This window comes from Mya arenaria, chromosome 2 (assembly GCF_026914265.1).
Source record: "Mya arenaria isolate MELC-2E11 chromosome 2, ASM2691426v1".
NCBI lineage: Eukaryota > Metazoa > Mollusca > Bivalvia > Myida > Myidae > Mya > Mya arenaria.
The window spans coordinates 71,316,264-71,339,878 of record NC_069123.1 but is presented as its reverse complement, the minus strand read 5'-3'; the positions used below and the strand labels follow the sequence as shown (position 1 = coordinate 71,339,878).

General features: G+C 37.6%; 1 protein-coding gene across 3 annotated transcripts in view; it reads left to right on the top strand.

The window, feature by feature from the left end:
• LOC128205640 (inositol polyphosphate multikinase-like) overlaps positions 1-23,615 on the top strand; it is a 43,558-nt gene that overhangs the window by 5,482 nt on the left and 14,461 nt on the right. For 2 of the 3 annotated variants that reach the window (XM_052907464.1, XM_052907449.1), the window contains exons 2-5: positions 2,745-2,857; positions 16,891-17,073; positions 20,039-20,211; positions 21,708-21,792. In XM_052907464.1, coding sequence (XP_052763424.1) covers positions 2,752-2,857; positions 16,891-17,073; positions 20,039-20,211; positions 21,708-21,792 — 547 coding nt within the window. In that variant the 5' untranslated portion in view covers positions 2,745-2,751. Of the gene's footprint in view, positions 1-529; positions 612-2,744; positions 2,858-16,890; positions 17,074-20,038; positions 20,212-21,707; positions 21,793-23,615 lie in introns of those variants that run through there. The other variant, XM_052907456.1, reaches the window with a different exon arrangement.

The window sequence follows — 23,615 nt, the reverse complement described above, 5'->3', positions numbered from 1 at the left end:
TTGTATTTGCTTAAATTTAGAATTGTGAATCACAAATTTCCTATTGAAGTAGGGCGTGGTCAAAATGTTGAGAGATTTTGTAGAACATGTCATTTGTGTAGTAGTAAGAGTTTAGGTGATGAATTTCATTACTTGTTTGAATGTCAACATTTTTCAGACGATAGAAAGAAAAATATTAAATTGTACTTTTGTCGTAACCCTAATTGTATTAAGTTAGATCAATTAATGAACAGTAAAAACAAAAAAGAACTTATTAAACTGGCTATATTTTGTAAATCCCTTTTATCTAATGTCAAATAGTCATTCTCCTTTAAAAACAATACGACTTATTTGTCTTAGTATTTCCTATTATAGGAAACTGTATGTAATATATGTCCACTTTCTTATATATATATGTTTAATTAATTATTTGTTAAAGCGTTATTGTTCTGATCACATGGTTGTAATAACCCATGATCTAAATAAATCTTGAATCTTGAATCTCTTGCTTAAAAATCAAAATTGTTGACTGCATCGGTTAGCATCAAATCTGTTACGTGCTACCTAGTCAACTGACAGGCTGGGAAAGGGGTATCATTTTCGCAATTTTATTGCATATCAAACATTTGGAGGTATTTTAAGCATGTTTAGCATAAAGGAAATCATTTCCTTTATCAAATAAATCTTTATTTGCTTTTTTTTCCGTAGCGTCAATTCGATCATTTTAAAACTCGCATTATATTCGGATAGGTCTGAAATCTAAATATTGATATCCTGTCTACCTTACGTCTTTCTCTGCCTGTCTCACTTTATATAACTGGTTGTATCTCGTTGTGTTTGCTTTTGTTTCTGTTTGTCTATAACTGTCTGATTCTCTGCCTGTCTGTCTGCATGTCTCTCCGAGTATTTCTGCCTAGTCTCTGCATGCCTTTCTTTTTATACATGTCAGTTTATAGGTCATTTTCAGTGTGTCTTTTTGTTTTCTTCGCTGTTATACTGTCCTGCATTTGTGTTCTTATCTATTTAACTTTCTTTCTGTCTTCTTGTGAGTGTGTTTTCAGGTCTGTTTTCTGGTTTGTACTTCCTGTCTCTCTGCACTCTTAACTGTTTATATGTCAGTCTGTCTGTCAGTCTTCTGATCAATTTAACTCTCAGTATTGTCTGGTTTCCTACTGTCTGCCTGTCTACTCGTCTGTTTTAGTGTTATACTGTCAGCCTGTCTTCTTGTCTGTTTAACTGTCCTTCTGTCTGCCTGTCTACTTGTCTGTTTTACTGTCTGCCTGTCTACTTGTCTGTTTTACTGTCCTTCAGTCTGCCTGTCTACTCGTCTGTTTTACTGTTATACTGTCAGCCTGTCTTCTTGTCTGTTTAACTGTCCTTCTGTCTGCCTGTCTACTCATCTGTTTTACTGTCCTACTGTCTGCTCGTTTTCTTGTCTGTTTTACTGTCTTTCTGTCTGTCTGTCTTCTTGTCTGTTTTACTGTTCTTCTGTCTGCCTGTTTTCTCATCTGCTTTATAGTCTAAAATAATAGACGTGTTATACGGGATTCTTCCAATCCCTAACGTCTAAACGGGAATGTGCAAAAAACGGGGGTGTTTTAAAAATATTGAAATTGTTTTAAGTGAAGTATTTTATGGTTGAAATTGATCGTAAAGAGTTATATTCATATTTTACCATGTAAGTGAAATGCTATTTTGCACTGAACAAGCATTTAATGCATTAAAACAAGTTGTTTACATTTCCAAGAAAACGAAAGTTGACTGACACAGACAACAATTATGCGAAGGGGAACAACTCGATACAATCGTAATAACTCGGCCTCCTCCGACAAAGCTTCGAGATAGACCTCGTTATATAATCGTAACAACTCGGCCAATGGTCGAAATGTTCCGAGCGATTTAAAACTGTGCCCTAAAGCCTTGCAGGTGCCCTTCATGTATATATCGTTATGTTTTGACAGAATGAAATGAAGAAAAGCCGTCAAACTCATTATTATAAGTTGGATATTTAATTTTTGTGTACAGAACTAATATAAAATAACATTATCTGGTAATATTTCTTGTTTTTATGTTATTTTATAGACGCTATATGCTTTAACCCGGAATCCTGATCGGAACAACTACCCACTTTTGATACTAAACAATTTGTACGTGAAGGATTTGCCATATCAAAAATCTAAAAAAAAATCCGTCAACGTACAATTATTTGGACTAATCTGCTTTACTGTCCTTCTGTCTGCCTGTCTTCTCGTCTGTTTAAATGTCCTTACGTCTTCTAGTATGCTTTACTGTCCTTCTATCTGCCTGTCTTTTGGTCTGCCTGTCTTTTTTACTGTCTACTTGTCTGATTAACTGTCCTTCTGTCTGCCTGTTTTCTTGTCTGTTTTACTGTCCTTTTGTCTGCCTGTCTTGTCTGTTTTACTGTCTACTCGTCTGTTTATCTGTCTGCCTGACTTATTGTCTGTTTTACTGTCCTTCTGTGTACCTGTCTTCTTGTCTGTTTAACTGTCCTTCTGTATGCCTGAATTCTTGCCTGTTTTACTGTCCTTCAGTCTGCCTGTCTTCCTGTCTGTTGAACTGTTTTTCTCTCTGCCTGTCTTTTGGTGCTTCTGTCTTTTGGTCTGTTTTACTGTATAATTTTTTGTTTTACTGTTGTTTTGTCAAATAAAAAAAGCTCTCATAAAGCAAAAAAATGATTAAAAAAAAATGAATAGCGATGAAAGTATTTACATTTTTTTTTAAATCCATGTTATGATGTATTTCAGAAGAAGCATGGATTTCAATGATATTGATGAGAAACAACCACACCTTCCAAGAGGTGCATCAATCCCTCGCAATCAAGTGGCGGGCCACAAACATGAGGGCAGGTCCAAATTAGGTAAATATATTTTGCCATTATTAATTCATACATGTAATACCAAAGCCTAAAACAATACTTCTGGTTTGGGTAACCTGAGCCTTCCAAAGAAATAGGAGTTGACCCTATCTTTTTATTGTCAGTTTTGTTTTGTTTGTGTGTGTGTGTTTTAATGTGTAGTTTTATTGTATTATACTTACAAATACTGATATAATGATTACATTTACTATTGACAATAACATTCTTACATAAAGCATTATAAAAAAAGCCTACCCTCTCTGCCTGTTTTTGGACAAGATGTAACCCTTACCACACTATTATTTTTTACCCAATTTATGTTGTGTGTGTTCTTACTAAAAAAATGTTTAAGGTGTTAAAATTCAAACTAAAGTACACATATTACTTGAGAAATCCATCACGCGGACTTGAGTTTTACTCTGCTTTGATGGAAAAAAATAACAAATGAGTGTTAAAACATTGCCTGGTGCTCTTGTTATGGCATTTTGTATCATCTTGGATAAAATCATAATGTTTATAAATCCAGGATTTTCCTTGTGATTTATTCAACTGATGATAAAATAATTCGATAAAATTCAGAAGTCAGAAATTCTATTGTTAATACTATGGCTAATTACATGTAGTGAGTCATTGTAGCATTTTGTAATACCTTAATTATGATACATCAAATAATGTTTTTATGTCATAAATTTGGCAGAGGAAACAATCTGCTGTAATCTGGATAAGATATTTCTCTATGGCCTAATGTTATGATCCCTTTTCACTACAAATCTAATCATGGTTCGCCAATTTTCAGTTTTTATTGTGTATGTGTTGTAACTAATTACAGTACTCATAGTTTGTAATGTTAGTGTCAAAATGATATAAGCCTTTGTACTAGACCCTGCTGTGACCTTACGTTTGACAGAGTCAATTTTCAGATAAAGGTATAAAATAACTATATATAGGGTCTAGTACAAAGGCTGCAGGGTGTAGTACAAAGGCAGCAGGGTGTAGTAAAAAGGCTGCAGGGTCTAGTACAAAGGCTGCAGGGTCTAGTACAAAGGCTGCAGGGTGTAGTACAAAGGCAGCAGGATGTAGTTCAAAGGCTGCAGGGTCTAGTACAAAGGTTGCAGGGTCTAGAACAAAGGCTGCAGGGTGTAATAAAAAGGCAACAGGGTGTAGTATAAAGGCTGCAGGGTGCAGTACAAGGCTGCAGGGTGCAGTAAAAAGGCACAACATGGTGTAGTACAAAGGCTGCAGGGTGTAGTAAAAAGGCACAACAGGGTGTAGTACAAAGGCTGCAGGGTGTAGTTCAAAGGCTGCAGGGTGCAGTAAAAAGGCACAACAGGGTGTAGTACAAAGGCTGCAGGGTGTAGTTCAAAGGCTGCAGGGTGCAGTAAAAAAGCACAACAGGGTGTAGTACAAAGGCTGCAGGGTGTAGTTCAAAGGCTGCAGGGTGTAGTACAAAGGCAACAGGGTGTAGTATAAAGGCTGCAGGGTGTAGTACAAAGGCTGCAGATCGTAGTACAGAGACTGCAGGGTGTAGTACAAAGGCTGCAGGGTGTAGTACAAAGGCTGCAGGGTGTAGTACAAAGGCAACAGGGTGTAGTATAAAGGCTGCAGGGTGTAGTACAAAGGCAACAGGATGTAGTATAAAGGCTGCAGGGTGCAGTAAAAAGGCACAACAGGGTGTAGTACAAAGGCTGCAGGGTGTAGTACAAAGGCAACAGGGTGTAGTATAAAGGCTGCAGGGTGCAGTACAGAGGCTGCAGGGTGCAGTAAAAAGGCACAACAGGGTGTAGTACAAAGGCTGCAGGGTGTAGTTCAAAGGCAGCAGGGTGTAGTATGAAGAGTGTAGTAAAAAGGCTGCAGGGTGTAGTACAAAGGCAACAGGGTGTAGTATAAAGGCTGCAGGGTGCAGTACAGAGGCTGCAGGGTGCAGTAAAAAGGCACAACAGGGTGTAGTACAAAGGCTGCAGGGTGTAGTTCAAATGCAGCAGGGTGTAGTATGAAGGCTGAAGGGTGTAGTATAAAGGCTGCAGGGTGTAGTACAAAGGCTGCAGGGTCTAGTACAAAGGCTGCAGGGTGTAGTAAAAATGCTGCAGGGTCTAGTACAAAGGTCGCAGGGTCTAGAACAAAGGCTGCAGGGTGTAATAAAAAGGCACAACAGGGTGTAGTACAAAGGCTGCAGGGTGTAGTTCAAAGTCTGCAGGGTGCAGTAAAAAGGCACAACAGGGTGTAGTACAAAGGCTGCAGGGTGTAGTACAGAGGCTGCAGGGTGTAGTACAAAGGCTACATTGTGTAGTACAAAGGCAACAGGGTGTAGTATAAAGGCTGCAGGGTGCAGTACAGAGGCTGCAGGGTGCAGTAAAAAGGCACAACAGGGTGTAGTACAAAGGCTGCAGGGTGTAGTTCAAAGGCTGCAGGGTGTAGTATGAAGGCTGCAGGGTGTAGTACAAAGGCTGCAGGGTGTAGTATGAAGGCTGAAGGGTGCAGTTAAAAGGCTGCAGGGTGTAGTACAAAGGCAACAGGGTGTTGTATAAAGGCTGCAGGGTCTAGTACAAAGGCTGCAGGGTGTAGTACAAAGGCTGCAGGGTGTAGTACAAAGGCAGCAGGGTCTAGTAAAAAAGCTGCAGGGTCTAGTAAAAAAGCTGCAGGGTGTAGTACAAAGGCTGCAGGGTGTAATAAAAAGGCAACAGGGTGTAGTATAAAGGCTGCATGGTGTAGTTCAAAGTCTGCAGGGTGCAGTAAAAAGGCACAACAGGGTGTAGTACAAAGGCTGCAGGGTGTAGTACAGAGGCTGCAGGGTGTAGTACAAAGGCAACAGGGTGTAGTACAAAGGCTGCATGGTGTAGTACAAAGGCTGCAGGGTGCAGTAAAAAGGCACAACAGGGTGTAGTGCAAAGGCTGCATGGTGTAGTACAAAGGCTGCAAGGTGAAGTAAAAAGGCACAGCAGTGTGTAGTACAGAGGCTGCAGGGTGTAGTACAAAGGCTGCAGGGTACAGCACAAAGGCAACAGGGTGTAGTAAAAAGGCTGCAGGGTGTAGTACAAAGGCTGCTTGGTGTAGTACAAAGCCTGCAGGGTGCAGTAAAAAGGCAGCAGACTGTAGTATAAAGGCAGCAGGGTGTAGTATAAAGGAAGCATTTATTGATAACCATGACACTATTAATAGTGCCAAGTGGCTATTTTTGCTAACTTGACAGAATTGGCATAGACATGACATTATCACTGTGTTATAGTTGGTGTTAGTTTTGGTCTTCTAAGCAGGGTTCTCAATAAGTTTCAGTTGAACCATCTCAAAATGTAAAGTAACCGACCAGCTACTACTTATTCTATTTATAATTCATTTAGTTTTCCAAATTTGAACCGGCCCAATTGTCATTTGAGCCCTCCATTTTGGCCGGCAGCCGGTTCTTATTGAGAACACTGTCTAAGCAATCCAGTTCGCAGGCTGGGCAGAGCCTCTGTGCCAACTTAATGTTTTGAAGACCAAAAATATTAATAATAAAACCATTTAATGACTAAATGAAAATTTGGCAGTTATTTTCGTTACTGAATGGAAATTCAGTAGTTATAATCTGCTTAGTTACTTTTTGATGGTCGCAGTTATTTTTAGTGATTACTGTAAATGTGAATCTGAAATACCCTGAACACTAATAAATTTTAGTAAGCATACTGAAGAACACAAAATGGGATATAGATAAACAGTAAAACCTGCCCATTTGCTATAGACTATCATAATTATAAATTGTCTACTTTATTGCAACAATGGCTTACAGACCATCAGTTTATTTTAGACTTTTATACCACCAAGACTGACCAACTATCAGATTATATTAGACTCCACCAAGACTGACCAACTATCAGATTATCTTAGACTCCACCATGACTGACCAAATATCAGATTATCTTAGACTCACACCACCAAGAATGACCAATTATCAGATTATCTTAAGACTCATACCACCAAGACTGACCAACTATCAGATTATCTTAGACACACACCACCAAGACTGACCAACTATCAGATTATCTTAGACACATACCACCAAGACTGACCAACTATCAGATTATCTTAGGCTCACTCCACCAAGACTGACCAACTATCAGATTATCTTAGAATAAATAAACTAAAATAAACAGACAATACAGTGCAGAAAGTTTTTAATTGATGCAATGATTTGTTTTCATTGATAAATCTGAGGCAAATAGGTTACTCACTCAGAATGTATATACATGTTTTACGGTGTAATACAAAACTATTATACATGTATATTGTTCTCATATTATTAAGTCTTTGTTCTATTTGAAATGTTTTTCCATATTTCATTGATTTTAAAAACTGTGGAGTGGCACTAATTTAAATTTATTTAATTTTCATTAAATTTGCAAATTGTTAATATAATGGTTTGTGTAGCTCTTAAAGTCAGGACTTGGTTGCTCTTAAATATCACAGACACCCTTTTACAAAGCATATAATAATATTGATTATCAAAAAATGTTCCTTTTGTTATACTGTTTGAAGATAATGTATTTTCAATGCTAGTTTTTACTTTATCTCAAGCATAGCTATTGATCTTTTTATACCTCTATGTTTAAACCATATCATTGTTTATTGAAAAGCTCAAATGTTGATGTCACAGTCTTTTGTTCTGCCAAAACCTTACAAATCATTACTTAAGTTATTGAAGGGCAGTGGTCGAAGACTATAATAATTTCATGTAATAGTTATTACAATAGCTAAACTGACTTATTTTTTTTTTTTACGTCACCTTAGTGCAATAACTCAATAACTGCATATAGAAATAGAAGCAGATATTGAGTTCTTGCACTAAGGTGACATTAAATTCTTTAGAAAAACTTGTCTGAAAACATAACTTAAATAAAAATATTAAGTTCTGCTTATACTAGTACATTATTTTCAGTTTAGTAGAACAAACATAACAATGACAAGTATATGAGATTTCAGCTTAAATAACTAAGAAATCAACAGAGCATACCATGAACTATTTTTTTAGCACCAAAAATTAGTTTTCCGGGTATTGCATCTAAAAACACATATTTTGTCATTATTTTATTGTATGATATCAAAATTGCAAAAAAATACAACTAAAGTAAAAAATATATTTTGGTTTATGTGGGGTTTAATTAATTAAACCCATGCCGGTAAAGTACAACAGAGATGGATGTTTTTACCATTTAACAATAAATTGGTAATATTCCATGGTAATGTTAATTAACCAATTATGCAAGAATGAATCGCTGAAATCTGTTAGTTAATGCTATTGAAAATTGTGGTCTTCAAAGGAAATATTTTAGCAAATCTCATTTGCTGAAGGGTTCCAGTCATCAGTTTCTTAGTTCTAACACTACTAATGATTTGCCACACTTTATTTCATAATAAAAAATAGTGCATTTTACAAACCATGAGCGAGTCCCTTTAATGTCATAAAGTTCATAGTATTCATGGTGTGCATGTATATTAATGGCAATAATACACTGTTTTGAACACTTCACTTAAGCCAAAGAAAAACCTGGCTTGTAGCCAATGTAAGTTTTATTTTGTATTATCAAATTCTTTACCAAGGCAATGTTTACAATTATGCTTAAAGTTTGTTGAAAAGTTAAGCTTTTTTTTTCAGTACAAATATTTGACCCAGTTTCTGTACTGTGGTGTCACACAAAATGGGCCAGTTCAGGTGTTTCCGATAATCTTTATCCTGTGAAATCATGTTTAGAAATACAGTGTGTGTATACCATGTGATAAATAACGTCATATTTGCTACGTCGGAAGGCAACATTTTGCTTAAAATTAAGACTTAAATCATAGATAACTTTTCTTTTACTACACCATTTTAAATGAAACAAAGCGCAGTCTATGCTGCTTAAAGAGCCCCGCATTCGTTTTATTACAGGAGTTTCATAAGGTGATTAGTTTCATCAAATACTCAAATATCAAACCAGTTTCCTAAATAATGTTTTGACAGTGCTCCGTCAGACGGCCATATTGTGAAAAGGTTTGTCGAAGTGTTTAAAGAAACTAAACTCTCTATCAAACTCTGGTAAAAGACCGGGGCTCTAAGCGGCGTAGACTGCGCTTTGTTTCATTTAAAACGGTGAAGAAATAGTAAAGTTATCTTTGTATAACATCTTCATTCGAAGCAAAATGTTGCCTTCCGACGTAGCATTTATGACGCAATTTATCATGTGGTATACACTAGTGATGTTCCAATGATCGATTATAATTGAAAATTGATTGGTTGGGCCTGAAATCGGCGACAATCGATAGTATTTAGTTGTAATCGATTATCGAAAAAAAAAATGAAAAAAAAATTAGTAAGTGTTCAGATGTTATCTTTAACAAAATGGCTGATGAAAGCCACAATGAGCAAGAAAATGAACTATTTTTTATACAACAACACTTAATAACTTCAATCATAGACATAAGGTATATGCATATAATGATTAAGAGTTTAATACTGTACATGAATAAAACTACAACTCGGGTACTATTTAGTATTTTAAAAAACGATTGTACTATCGATAATCGGTTACTTGAGTGGAACCGATCATCGATAGTAAAATTGCAACCGATTCCCAACACTAGTATGCACACACTGAAATACATGTAGAAAAATTACTGCTTCAGTAATTCACTAAAAATGCATCAGCTGATTGTATTGTTAAGTGAATCAAAAACCAGTAATAATTGTCACAGTGTTTGCTCTAATGTCTCATACTAGCCGGCGCGCATGATGCCAACCATTTTATAACCTAAAACCAATAAATCACTGCATCAAACATTGGCATCATAATCAGTCCAGCATTTCCGTTGGTGAAGACATTGGCATTGGAATCAGTCCAGCTCTTCCATTGGTGGAGACATTGGCATAGGCATCAGTCCAGCTCTTCCATTGGTGGAGACATTGGCATCGGTGTCAGTCCAGCTCTTCTATTGGTGGAGACATTGGCATTGGAATTAGTCCAGCCTTTCCATTTGTGGAACCATTGGCATCGGAATCAGTCCAGCTCTTCCATTGGTGGAGACATTGACATTGGAATCAGTCCAGCTCTTCCATTGGTGGAGACATTGGCATCGGAATCAGTCCAGCTCTTCCATTGGTGGAGACATTGGCATCGGAATCAGTCCAGCTCATCCATTGGTTGAGACATTGGCATCGGAATCAGTCCAGCTCTTCCTATGGTGGAGACATTGGCATCGGAATCAGTCCAGCTCTTTCATTGGTGGAGACATTGGCATCGGAATCAGTCCAGCTCTTCCATTAGTGTTGACATTGGCATCGGAATCAGTCCAGCTCATCCATTGGTGGAGACATTGGCATCGGAATCAGTCCAGCTCTTCCATTGGTGGAGACATTGGCATGGGAATCAGTCCAGCTTTGCCATTGGTGGGTACATTGGCATTTGAATCAGTCCAGCTCTTCCATTGGTGGAGACATTGGCATTTGAATCAGGAATCAGTTCAGCTCTTCCATTGGTGGAGACATTGGCATCGGAATTAGTCCAGCTCTTCCATTGGTGGAGACATTGGCATAGGCATCAGTCCAGCTCTTCCATTGGTGGAGATATTGGCATTGGAATCAGTCCAGCTCTTCCTTTGGTGGAGACATTGGCATCGGAATCAGTCCAGCTCTTCCATTGGTGGAGACATTGGCATCGGAATTAGTCCAGCTCTTCCATTGGTGGAGACATTGGCATAGGCATCAGTCCAGCTCTTCCATTGGTGGAGATATTGGCATTGGAATCAGTCCAGCTCTTCCTTTGGTGGAGACATTGGCATCGGAATCAGTCCAGCTCTTCCATTGGTGGAGACATTGGCATAGGCATCAGTCCAGCTCTTCCATTGGTGGAGACATTAGCATGGGAGTCAGTCCAGCTCTTCTATTGGTGGAGACATTGGCATTGGAATTAGTCCAGCCTTTCCATTTGTGGAACCATTGGCATCGGAATCAGTCCAGCTCTTCCATTGGTGGAGTCATTGGCATCAGAATTAGTCCAGCTCTTCCATTGATGGAGACATTAGCATCGGAATCAGTCCAGCTCTTCCATTGGTGGAGACATTGGCATTTGAATCAGGAATCAGTCCAACTCTTCCATTGGTGGAGACATTGGCATCGGAATCAGTCCAGCTCTTCCATTGGTGGAGACATTGGTATCGGAATCAGTCCAGCTCTTCCATTGGTGGAGACATTGGCATCGGAATCAGTCAAGCTCTTCAGTCCAGCTCTTCCATTGGTGGAAACATTGGCATCAGAATCAGTCCAGCTCTTCCATTGGTGGATTCATTGGCATCGGAATCAGTCCAGCTCTTCCATTGGTGGAGACATTGGCATGGGAATCAGTCCAGCTTTGCCATTGGTGGGTACATTGGCATTTGAATCAGTCCAGCTCTTCCATTGGTGGAGACATTGGCATTTGAATCAGGAATCAGTTCAGCTCTTCCATTGGTGGAGACATTGGCATCGGAATTAGTCCAGCTCTTCCATTGGTGGAGACATTGGCATAGGCATCAGTCCAGCTCTTCCATTGGTGGAGACATTGGCATTGGAATCAGTCCAGCTCTTCCATTGGTGGAGACATTGGCATTGGAATCAGTCCAGCTCTTCCATTGGTGGAGACATTGGCATAGGCATCATTCCAGCTCTTCCATTGGTGGAGACATTAGCATGGGAGTCAGTCCAGCTCTTCTATTGGTGGAGACATTGGCATTGGAATTAGTCCAGCCTTTCCATTTGTGGAACCATTGGCATCGGAATCAGTCCAGCTCTTCCATTGGTGGAGTCATTGGCATCAGAATTAGTCCAGCTCTTCCATTGATGGAGACATTAGCATCGGAATCAGTCCAGCTCTTCCATTGGTGGAGACATTGGCATTTGAATCAGGAATCAGTCCAACTCTTCCATTGGTGGAGACATTGGCATCGGAATCAGTCCAGCTCTTCCATTGGTGGAGACATTGGTATCGGAATCAGTCCAGCTCATCCATTGGTGGAGACATTGGCATCGGAATCAGTCCAGCTCTTCCATTGGTGGAGACATTGGCATCGGAATCAGTCCAGCTCTTCCATTGGTGGAGACATTGGCATGGGAATCAGTCCAGCTTTGCCATTGGTGGGTACATTGGCATTTGAATCAGTCCAGCTCTTCCATTGGTGGAGACATTGGCATTTGAATCAGGAATCAGTTCAGCTCTTCCATTGGTGGAGACATTGGCGTCGGAATTAGTCCAGCTCTTCCATTGGTGGAGACATTGGCATCGGAATCAGTCCAGCTCTTCCATTGGTGGAGACATTAGCATCGGAATCAGTCCAGCTCTTCCATTGGTGGAGACATTAGCATCGGAATCAGTCCAGCTCTTCCATTGGTGGAGACATTGGCATCGGAATCAGTCCAGCTCTTCCATTGGTGGAGACATTGGCATGGGAATCAGTCCAGCTTTGCCATTGGTGGGTACATTGGCATTTGAATCAGTCCAGCTCTTCCATTGGTGGAGACATTGGCATTTGAATCAGGAATCAGTTCAGCTCTTCCATTGGTGGAGACATTGGCATCGGAATTAGTCCAGCTCTTCCATTGGTGGAGACATTGGCATAGGCATCAGTCCAGCTCTTCCATTGGTGGAGACATTAGCATCGGAATCAGTCCAGCTCTTCCATTGGTGGAGACATTGGCATTTGAATCAGGAATCAGTCCAGCTCTTCCATCGGTGGATACATTGGCATCTGAATCAGTCCAGCTCTTACATTGGTGGAGACATTGGCATGGGAATCAGTCCAGCTCTTCCATTGGTGGAGACATTGGTATCGGAATCAGTCCAGCTCTTCCATTGGTGGAGACATTGGCATCGGAATCAGTCCAGCTCTTCAGTCCAGCTCTTCCATTGGTGGAAACATTGGCATCAGAATCAGTCCAGCTCTTCCATTGGTGGATTCATTGGCATCGGAATCAGTCCAGCTCTTCCATTGGTGGAGACATTGGCATGGGAATCAGTCCAGCTTTGCCATTGGTGGGTACATTGGCATTTGAATCAGTCCAGCTCTTCCATTGGTGGAGACATTGGCATTTGAATCAGGAATCAGTTCAGCTCTTCCATTGGTGGAGACATTGGCATCGGAATTAGTCCAGCTCTTCCATTGGTGGAGACATTGGCATCGGAATTAGTCCAGCTCTTCCATTGGTGGAGACATTGGCATAGGCATCAGTCCAGCTCTTCCATTGGTGGAGACATTAGCATCGGAATCAGTCCAGCTCTTCCATTGGTGGAAACATTGGCATCAGAATCAGTCCAGCTCTTCCATTGGTGGATTCATTGGCATCGGAATCAGTCCAGCTCTTCCATTGGTGGAGACATTGGCATGGGAATCAGTCCAGCTTTGCCATTGGTGGGTACATTGGCATTTGAATCAGTCCAGCTCTTCCATTGGTGGAGACATTGGCATTTGAATCAGGAATCAGTTCAGCTCTTCCATTGGTGGAGACATTGGCATCGGAATTAGTCCAGCTCTTCCATTGGTGGAGACATTGGCATAGGCATCAGTCCAGCTCTTCCATTGGTGGAGACATTGGCATTGGAATCAGTCCAGCTCTTCCATTGGTGGAGACATTGGCATTGGAATCAGTCCAGCTCTTCCATTGGTGGAGACATTGGCATAGGCATCATTCCAGCTCTTCCATTGGTGGAGACATTAGCATGGGAGTCAGTCCAGCTCTTCTATTGGTGGAGACATTGGCATTGGAATTAGTCCAGCCTTTCCATTTGTGGAACCATTGGCATCGGAATCAGTCCAGCTCTTCCATTGGTGGAGACATTGGCATCAGAATTAGTCCAGCTCTTCCATTGATGGAGACATTAGCATCGGAATCAGTCCAGCTCTTCCATTGGTGGAGACATTGGCATTTGAATCAGGAATCAGTCCAACTCTTCCATTGGTGGAGACATTGGCATCGGAATCAGTCCAGCTCTTCCATTGGTGGAGACATTGGTATCGGAATCAGTCCAGCTCATCCATTGGTGGAGACATTGGCATCGGAATCAGTCCAGCTCTTCCATTGGTGGAGACATTGGCATCGGAATCAGTCCAGCTCTTCCATTGGTGGAGACATTGGCATGGGAATCAGTCCAGCTTTGCCATTGGTGGGTACATTGGCATTTGAATCAGTCCAGCTCTTCCATTGGTGGAGACATTGGCATTTGAATCAGGAATCAGTTCAGCTCTTCCATTGGTGGAGACATTGGCGTCGGAATTAGTCCAGCTCTTCCATTGGTGGAGACATTGGCATCGGAATCAGTCCAGCTCTTCCATTGGTGGAGACATTAGCATCGGAATCAGTCCAGCTCTTCCATTGGTGGAGACATTAGCATCGGAATCAGTCCAGCTCTTCCATTGGTGGAGACATTGGCATCGGAATCAGTCCAGCTCTTCCATTGGTGGAGACATTGGCATGGGAATCAGTCCAGCTTTGCCATTGGTTGGTACATTGGCATTTGAATCAGTCCAGCTCTTCCATTGGTGGAGACATTGGCATTTGAATCAGGAATCAGTTCAGCTCTTCCATTGGTGGAGACATTGGCATCGGAATTAGTCCAGCTCTTCCATTGGTGGAGACATTGGCATAGGCATCAGTCCAGCTCTTCCATTGGTGGAGACATTAGCATCGGAATCAGTCCAGCTCTTCCATTGGTGGAGACATTGGCATTTGAATCAGGAATCAGTCCAGCTCTTCCATCGGTGGATACATTGGCATCGGAATCAGTCCAGCTCTTACATTGGTGGAGACATTGGCATGGGAGTCAGTCCAGCTCTTCCATTGGTGGAGACATTGGCATCGGAATCAGTCCAGCTCTTTCATTCGTGGAGAACTGATCATTAACACAACATATAATTTAAACCATTATAGAAATGTTACAAGTAATCATTTCACATTGCTTATGAAGTCAGTTAAAAAAATGTCAAATAAGTCATTGTTGTTTGCATGATTCTACACGAGAGTGTTGTTTAATGCTGCGGAGGAAGGCTGAGTCCCCAGTTGAAATCCACTTGTTTTTCTTGGTGACCACAGATGTCTTTGTGAATGCACTTACCACTGTGCTTATCGATAGGGATCCCGAATAATATTAATAAGTCGATATATTATGATACAGAGTTAAAGTCATACACATTAATATGCATTGGGGGGATATCAATCTTTTTATTGTTTGATTTAAATCATACCCGTAACTGTGCAGTTTAATAACTCTTGACATTTAGATTCATCGATGTGTCTTAAAATGTTTAAAAAAAAATTAAATAATTACCGGCATATTCTGCTAGTATTATAAAGTGTATGATCATAGTAGTTGTTATTCATTACTTTTGGCGGTCATAATTGAAAAGGCAATTCAAGTTTGTTCGACTCACTATTTTCTTTTTAATCATAATTATTGTTTTCAAACATGAGATAAATGTCTAGGAGAGAAATAACGATGAAAGTTAGCATGCATTTTATTTATTATTCTAAAATTGTTTTTGATTATTTTCAAACGATTTATCCCGATTCGTATCTCTATGCTCGATTGAAATATCACGATATATCGCTATGCATTTTTCGGCACCAATACTCATCTCTATAATTAAATCAGACAGTCATTTATATAATATGATATTGTTGAGGATGAAATTTCATTTAGTTAGTTTGTTACACTGTCACTGGCATTGGATGTTGGAAGTAATAAAGTCTTGAGACTATTTTTTAATTTCCTGTTTCATAACTTGTCACTGTGTTGTTTTGTATCAAAACCACACATACTAGTATCATCTGAAATCATATTAAGTTTCTGAATTGTTTCATATTTTTACTTTCAGCTAGTATTGTTTGTCTTAATTTAACATTGTAATTTTTTCTTCCTGTATGTTATCAAATGTACTCATGTGACGTTCTCTGATAGAAATTTTTGCTTATTATGGCATTCATAATGCACTTTTATTTTGTTTAGCACAGGCCAAAATCCAACAATTTCCTGATAGGAAAAAATGTTTTTGTTTTTTTTTCCATCTTAAGACACTTGTTTCCCAAAGTTGATAAAAAAGATCCTGAAATCCTTGTTTTTGCTCATGTTATGATTGTTTACCTAATTGGACATCAATATCCCATTATTTGGAACAATTCTTATGCCGCAATTTTTTTTCAAATTAAATCATTTACGCATAAAAAAGAAAAGAATTTAATGAAAAGGCCAGGGTTGGTATTAAATAAAACCCACTTTAGGTCATTTCCTCACTTAAGTCAATTTCCTAAGTTAAGTATCTCTCTTATCATATGATATAATGAATTAGTTTTATCTAAAATACTTTATGTTCATTGATTTTAATAAAAATACATACTTTTTTGATAAAAACATTTTATACTCTCTTTTTTTAGTTTGAATATGAAAACTTCAAATATAAAATTGACTTAAGTTGAAAAATAACTGAAGTAGTTTTAACCGGCCCAAGCCTCTTCCTAATTTTCGTTGAAAAAACATTGTGGTTTTAAAACCAGAATATGACTTAATTACCACAATGTCATCTTCCACATCAATGGTTTTCTGAATGTTGTCGGTTTGCATGATGTTGATTACTTATTTACAGTGCATTTATAATTTGTTTTGTTTATGAGTCAATGACTCCAGTCATATGTAACGGCATACATGTAAGATACATGCATGGTAGGCTCATGATCCTCCGTCATGGGCGATATTCCACGTAGGCATTCAGCAGGCTGTGTTTTAATAGTACAGTAAAATTTACTAAAATGGTAAAATAACACTGAAAAGATGCAATTTTATAATAAGGCCATATTTTATTTGTATTGTTTTAATTTATTTTCACTACTAAAATGTAACAATTTAACTACCCTTAAAGTTCAACTATTTTGTCAGTACTCACAATAAAAGTCCATCTATTAAATTTAAGAAATCTTGTATTTTGTGTGTCTTCCCACTTAGCACAAACCATAAACCACAATATATGTATTCATGTCAATTCAAATCAAATAAAGATGTGTTTGCCGGCAGGTATGTTGGAGCACGATGATGGTAGTATACTGAAGGCACTACAGAAGCCGCCTCGCGGGACGAGGGAGCTACATTTCTACCAGCAGATCTTCGAGCCCTCCTGCACCGACCCAGACATCCTAAAACTCCGCAACTTAATGCCAAAATTCTGTGGCGCATACCAGTTTGACGAATATCCAGAAGGTGAGTTTATACTATCTTATTTTAGCTTTTTTGAGCTTAAGCTTGTGGCGACCACTAGAGTCAATACTAGTGACCTGTTTGAGAGATGAAGTGAAAGTCACTGGTAGGGATCAAACCCACTATCCCACACCTAATCCTTAATCATAGAGGTTGATGGCTGGTTGATTGGCTATGTTTGATGTAACTGATATAAAAAATATAAGTGCTGGAGAAAAGATCATTGATAATTTATTACCTATTAAAGATGCACTCTTACTCCCAAATAAGATTTACCACATTAGATAATGTTGTTTTAATATTCTAAAAAGGATGAATAAATGTCCAAAACAATGGTTCTTATGAATGATACCTAGTTAAATTTGAAAGAAATGAGCATAAAACACGGTATTTCAACCTTGCGAGACTATAGTAGACCACAGTAAATCTTTTAGCATTCACCAATCATTTAATATTTTTGGCCGTATCTGCTATTAAATACACGGTTACAATGTTGTTATCAGTAATAAATATTTTCCATAAATGCATTATTTAGTAAGTAGTTAAAGGTTTATCAGTCAAAATTGATGTTTGTTATACATCTGTATGTATTGATTTTGAATAAGAGTGTCACTTTAAGAATTTCTGTCATTGATTTATATGAAGAAAGTATTTTAAGTTTATTGATATTGAAGTATAGAGTATTAAGTTGTCAATTGACTCCTCTTACGCACTAAGATCCCAGTATTGTTTATATTTTCAAAAAGTTTAAATCAATGTTTCGAGGTTACTTTCACTTCATATAAAATGTGCTGTCAAAGTTTGTAGATATACAGTAAAATAATATAAATTTGAAATCCATTCAACATTTCTAAACTTAATTTGTATGATATGAAGTCAGATATTGGTAAATTTATCAATGCATTGTGAATTAATTATTTTAACCTTACTTTAATAATCATTTATTTCAACAAGTAAATGTGTAATCCATTCTAATTAAACAAGCTTATATAATGTAGAGAGAGATTATTTGCTTAAATCGAAAATATTTTACAGTCCATTGATTTCAGAGGTCAGTGAGAGTAGGTGTTAGAAGTCTTTAATACCATGAACTGGGTTAGAACTATTGCTCAATAATTAATATCCAGTGACTTTGTTTAACTGCATGGTTAACTTATTAGATGAGACTTGAATCAACCGGTATGTGGTATGTGGTAAAGTGGGTTAGTGCTGAATGCTCCAGTTATTACCTTTCCCCTCCAATTTCCATGAAAATATGAGCTGAAGAGAATCATGCGAAAATAAGAGAAAATATGATTCATAGCTCAATGATGTTAACGTCTATTAAATGTTTTGTAGTATTTTGTTTTGCTAAATAAAAATGTAAACTCACCCTTAAGGTAAAATGTAGGCTTACAACTCCCTAAGTGTAATTAATTGTATTTGACATGTGCATGTTGAAATGTAATTTGATGTTTTCATGTTTTAGCATTTAAGATATTTTGTACCATCTTTTCATCTTTAAGGGCCAGCCACAATGCAAAAGTGGGTGGTGAAGGTCAAAAAATAAAAAGTTCATGTTTAATTAAGTTTTGAGAAACGATCTTTTTGGGAGTCCAACATAATTATATTCTTGCTGACATGTTTTGGGATAGTGAAGGAGTTGAACAGATTTTACAAAAGAAGATTTTATCAGATTTTGGATCAAAAACCATTCACCTCATTACAGAAAATCCTGTCGACATTTTTACTTTGTTTTTATGTTCAAATGCCCCAGACTACCTATTCAACAATGTCTTGACAGTTCTTGATGATATCTTGTCAAATAAGAAAATTATTCAGAAAAATAATGAAAAATAGTGGATTTCCGGGTTACAAAGATGCATGATATATCTTTTTTCAAATAGCTGCAATCAACACAAAGCCCCATAATATTGTTTATTGGGCAGTTCCGATAAATTTGACTCATAAACATATTCGTTTTGTATTAAGACATTTCCGGGAAAACGTAAATGCTTTTTGATTGGAAATCTGATAAAATATTCTTTCGTAAAAAGTGCTCAATTTCTAATTACGGCTTTTCATGTTGCAACAGATATATGAATCATGCTTGTTAAATATTGAACCTCAAAACTAAATCGAAATTTATTTTTTTAAACATTTCAAATTTTGGTCCTTCAGTTGACTTTTGCATCGCTGCCCGCCCTTAATGAGTTCAACAAGAGATATTTAAACTACTTCTAGTTAAAATTTACTAGTTCACAGAATGATGATCAATGTTTGGAAGATAAACTCAAAAAGAAAAAAAAGAAATTTCAAAGTTAGTTTAGCATGAAAAAATTTCAGACTTCAAGTTTTCTTCATATTATCGAGTGACATTCATTTTAGAAAATACTGTGCGAATAGCTCAGTTCCTTACACCAGGTATATGATTGATCCTACAGTTCCTTACACCAGGTATATGATTGATCCTACACAAGATCATTTGTTAAAGCAAAGGTTGACTAACAGCATCATCCGGTTACTTGCAACCATAATAGCGGATATAAGCCACCAGCTAGCTATTGGCTGTGAACACACCAGAAAGTCATTTAAAAATGACAAGTTAAATATTATGATCAATATCAAAATCATTATCTCAGTTCAGCTCCTTTATCTGGTAGCCTTTTTATATCTCGGAAGTATTGACCTTTGTAAGAAGATATGATGCTATTACTTGACTAGATTTTTTTCTCCAGGTACATATATGTAATTCTTTGTTCCATGAACCCTTTACATTCTTGACAAAGGCAAGATAAACTGACTTTCTTGTAGAATAAATAGAAAAATGAATACATTTCAGTGTTGTTCTACTTTTGAACATCTAAGTTGTATTATACTTGAAAGAAATCTTATTCACTAACCACCCTTCTGTGTGGCAGAGTGAGGCAGACAACCTCATGATTATTTTTTTTAAGTTTCCAACTTTATTACTCATTTTTTGTTGCAGTGACGTACATAAAGCTTGAAAATATTGTGGCTGGTTTCCGACGTCCATGTGTTGTTGACATTAAGATGGGCAAGAAAACATACGACCCCGAGGCAGGTCCTGCAAAAATAGCCAAGGAGATTACCAAGTTTCCTCATGTTGAGAAGTTTGGCTTTCAGTTTACTGGCATGCAGGTATTCCTTGGTTGTCGTGGAGATTTGTATATGGCATCATCTTGCATACCTTGAACCGTGAATTTTTTTTGTCATTAACAAGGCAACTTGTTTTATGAATTTACTTACTTAATTGTAACATGTTTGTTTAAGTCTTATCACATTGGTAAAAAGGTTTGTTGAATTGCACCCTTTAATTAACTGGGAAAAGAACATTGGCACCTGCATTTGATGGCTTTGCTAGTCATTAAATCTGCATGGTGATCTTAAAATATTAAAGCGTTATTTATTTTGCCATTGAAGAAAATTGGGAGACGCCTTGTCTGAATGAATTCAGCCTTTTCAGTCCATAAACTTGATTTCATACTGCAGAAATATAAACTCCATTTAATGTCAGAGAAGTCTCCCAAACGAAATGCCATTATTGAATGTATTTTCCATTACCTCTTACAACTATTAGCTGTAGACTATGAACATTGTCATATTTTTGCAGGAAATTATGAAGAGTTCTTTATAAGATTTGTTCAGTGTGATTTGTTCAGTGTGCTTTTAGCTGACTACTTCCTATTTAAATAATTCTGTAGGTATTTGAAAGTTCTCTGTATGTGGTGGTTGCTACAAACACTTTAATAAACAAAATACCATTTGATTCATTAACATATGAACTACAGTTGTTGAGATTTGAAAAAACATACGTCTCAGATTTTGCGATAAATGTTCATTTAAAGCACTGATATATATTTGGGTATAATCTTTGAAGAGTTGTTGAAAGATAATTGGGTGACTGCAAATAAACTCCCTGTTTTAAAACCATGAAAACACACTGTGTGATAAGCTGAGCATATTGATATGTTGAACTCTGTTTTTCATGTTTAGAACACAATAATTATTCACTTTGAAAGATTTTGAATTATAAAAGATTACGTCTGTACTCAAGTCGTTTTTTTGTAAAGATTTCTCTCTGGCTAAGTCTTAACAAAAGCTATGTAGGAAATGTGTCCATTAATGTTACTGCACTGACTACATTCGTACTTTAATCAGCAGCCAAAAATTATTTCAAAGGCTCTATATAATAGTAAATTGTTTTTTCACAGACTGGTTTATACTGAAATAATGGTAAAATAGAAAATAATTTCTTAGTGTTTGGCGCTGTGTCTCTCTACTAGTCAGCATGCATATGTAAACTCTACATTACCCACTTCATGAAACAAATAATGCCTTAAATAAGATTGGGGGGTTGTTTTTTGTGTCCGCGGCTGTCTAACGGGTTATATCATAATATGTCCAGCGATCCTATTGAAAGTGACATGAGCCTTAACTCTAAGAATAAGCTGTAATCAGCAAAAATCATTTAGTAATATATGAAGTGAAATTTTGTAGTGTTTTATGGAACATTTGCAAGTACATTAAATTGAATGAAATTATCGATATATATTTACCAGAGCATAATGATAATTATTAAAATGCTAAATATTAATTTAATATTCCATGACTGTATGACTGTGATTCTGTTTAAGACGTATGACCCTGCAGAACAGAGGATCAAGTTCTACGATAAGTTTTTCTGTCGCAAACTTGGAGAAGATGAGGTCTTAAGAAAAGGTACACCCATTGGGAGAGTAGTCATGAGTGTAGTTCGGGTGTTTGCAAATCACTACAAGGCCATCTCATCAGCAAATCACTACAAGGCCATCTCATCAGCAAATCACTACAAGGCCATCTCATCAGCAAATCACTACAAGGCCATCTCATCAGCAAATCACTACAAGGCCATCTCATCAGCAAATCAGTTTTTCAAATCTGTTTTATTTCCAATGAGATATACCTTGAGGCAAAAAAGTTTGAGACGAAATGATACACAAGGTTTATTTAAATTTGCAAATTGTTATCTCTTTTTTTTTGGTACTCACTTCTATATTCTTTATTGTATTATATTTTGCTGATCAGATGGCCCCTCTGCTTCTGTGCTTTTTACTACAAAAAAACACACACAAATCCTGCAGCTTCATGTATGTTTACAAATGAATGTATAAAATGAAAGGGCCTCAAATGTTTAACCATAATAATTATAGCCTTTATGAATGATAAAGCAGTCGCAAGCCGAGGAGCTATATTCAGTAAGCATCTTAGGAACATCTTAATCTAAGAAGCAATATCAGAGTGTTTTCATTGTTTGATTAATCTAAAAGTCCAATTAAAACAGCCAGATTTCACTTTTCATCTTTTAAGTTAAATCCAGATGTTAATTGAATATGGCCCCAGTAGCCGAACATTTAAATAAGATCCTGTTTAAAAGCAAAAGGTTCATGGCCAGATAAACACCATACAAGAGACACAATGCTACAAGACATTAGACATAACAAACACCATACAAGTTACACATGATGCTACACAAACACCACGCAAGAAACACACAATGCTACACATACACCTCACAAGAGACACACAAATGCTACAAGACATCAGACATAACAAACACCATACAAGAGACAAACCATGCTACAAGACATCGGACATAAACACCAAACAAAACACAAACATTGCTATAAGACATTGGACATAACAAACACCACAAAAGATACAAACAATGCTACAAGACATCGGGCATAACAAACACCACACAAGATATACACAATGCTACAAGACATCGGACATAACAAACACCACACAAGAGACACACAATGCTACAAGACATCGGACATAACAAACACCACACAAGAGACACACAATGCTACACAAACACCACACAAGAGACACACAATGCTACAAGACATCGGACATAACAAACACCACACAAGAGACACACAATGCTACACAAACACCACACAAGAGACACACAATGCTACAAGACATTGGACACAACCAACACCACACAAGAGACACACAATGCTACAAGACATCAGACATTACAAACACCACACAAGAGACAAACAATGCTACAAGACATCGGACATAACAAACACCACACAAGAGACAAACATTGCTATAAGACATTGGACATAAAAAACACCACAAAAGATACAAACAATGCTACAAGACATCGGACATAACAAACACCACACAAGAGACAAACATTGCTATAAGACATTGGACATAAAAAACACCACAAAAGATACAAACAATGCTACAAGAAATCGGACATAACAAACACCATACAATAGACACACAATGCTACAAGACATCGGACATAGCAAACACCACACAAGAGACACACAATGCTACAAGACATCAGACATAACAAAACATAACAAACACCACACAAGAGACACACAATGCTACAAGACATCTTACATTACAAACACCATACAGGAGACAAACAATGCTACAAGACATCGGACATAACAAACACCACACAAGAGACACACAATGCTACAAGAAATCAGACATAACAAACACCATACAAGAGACACACAATGCTACAAGAC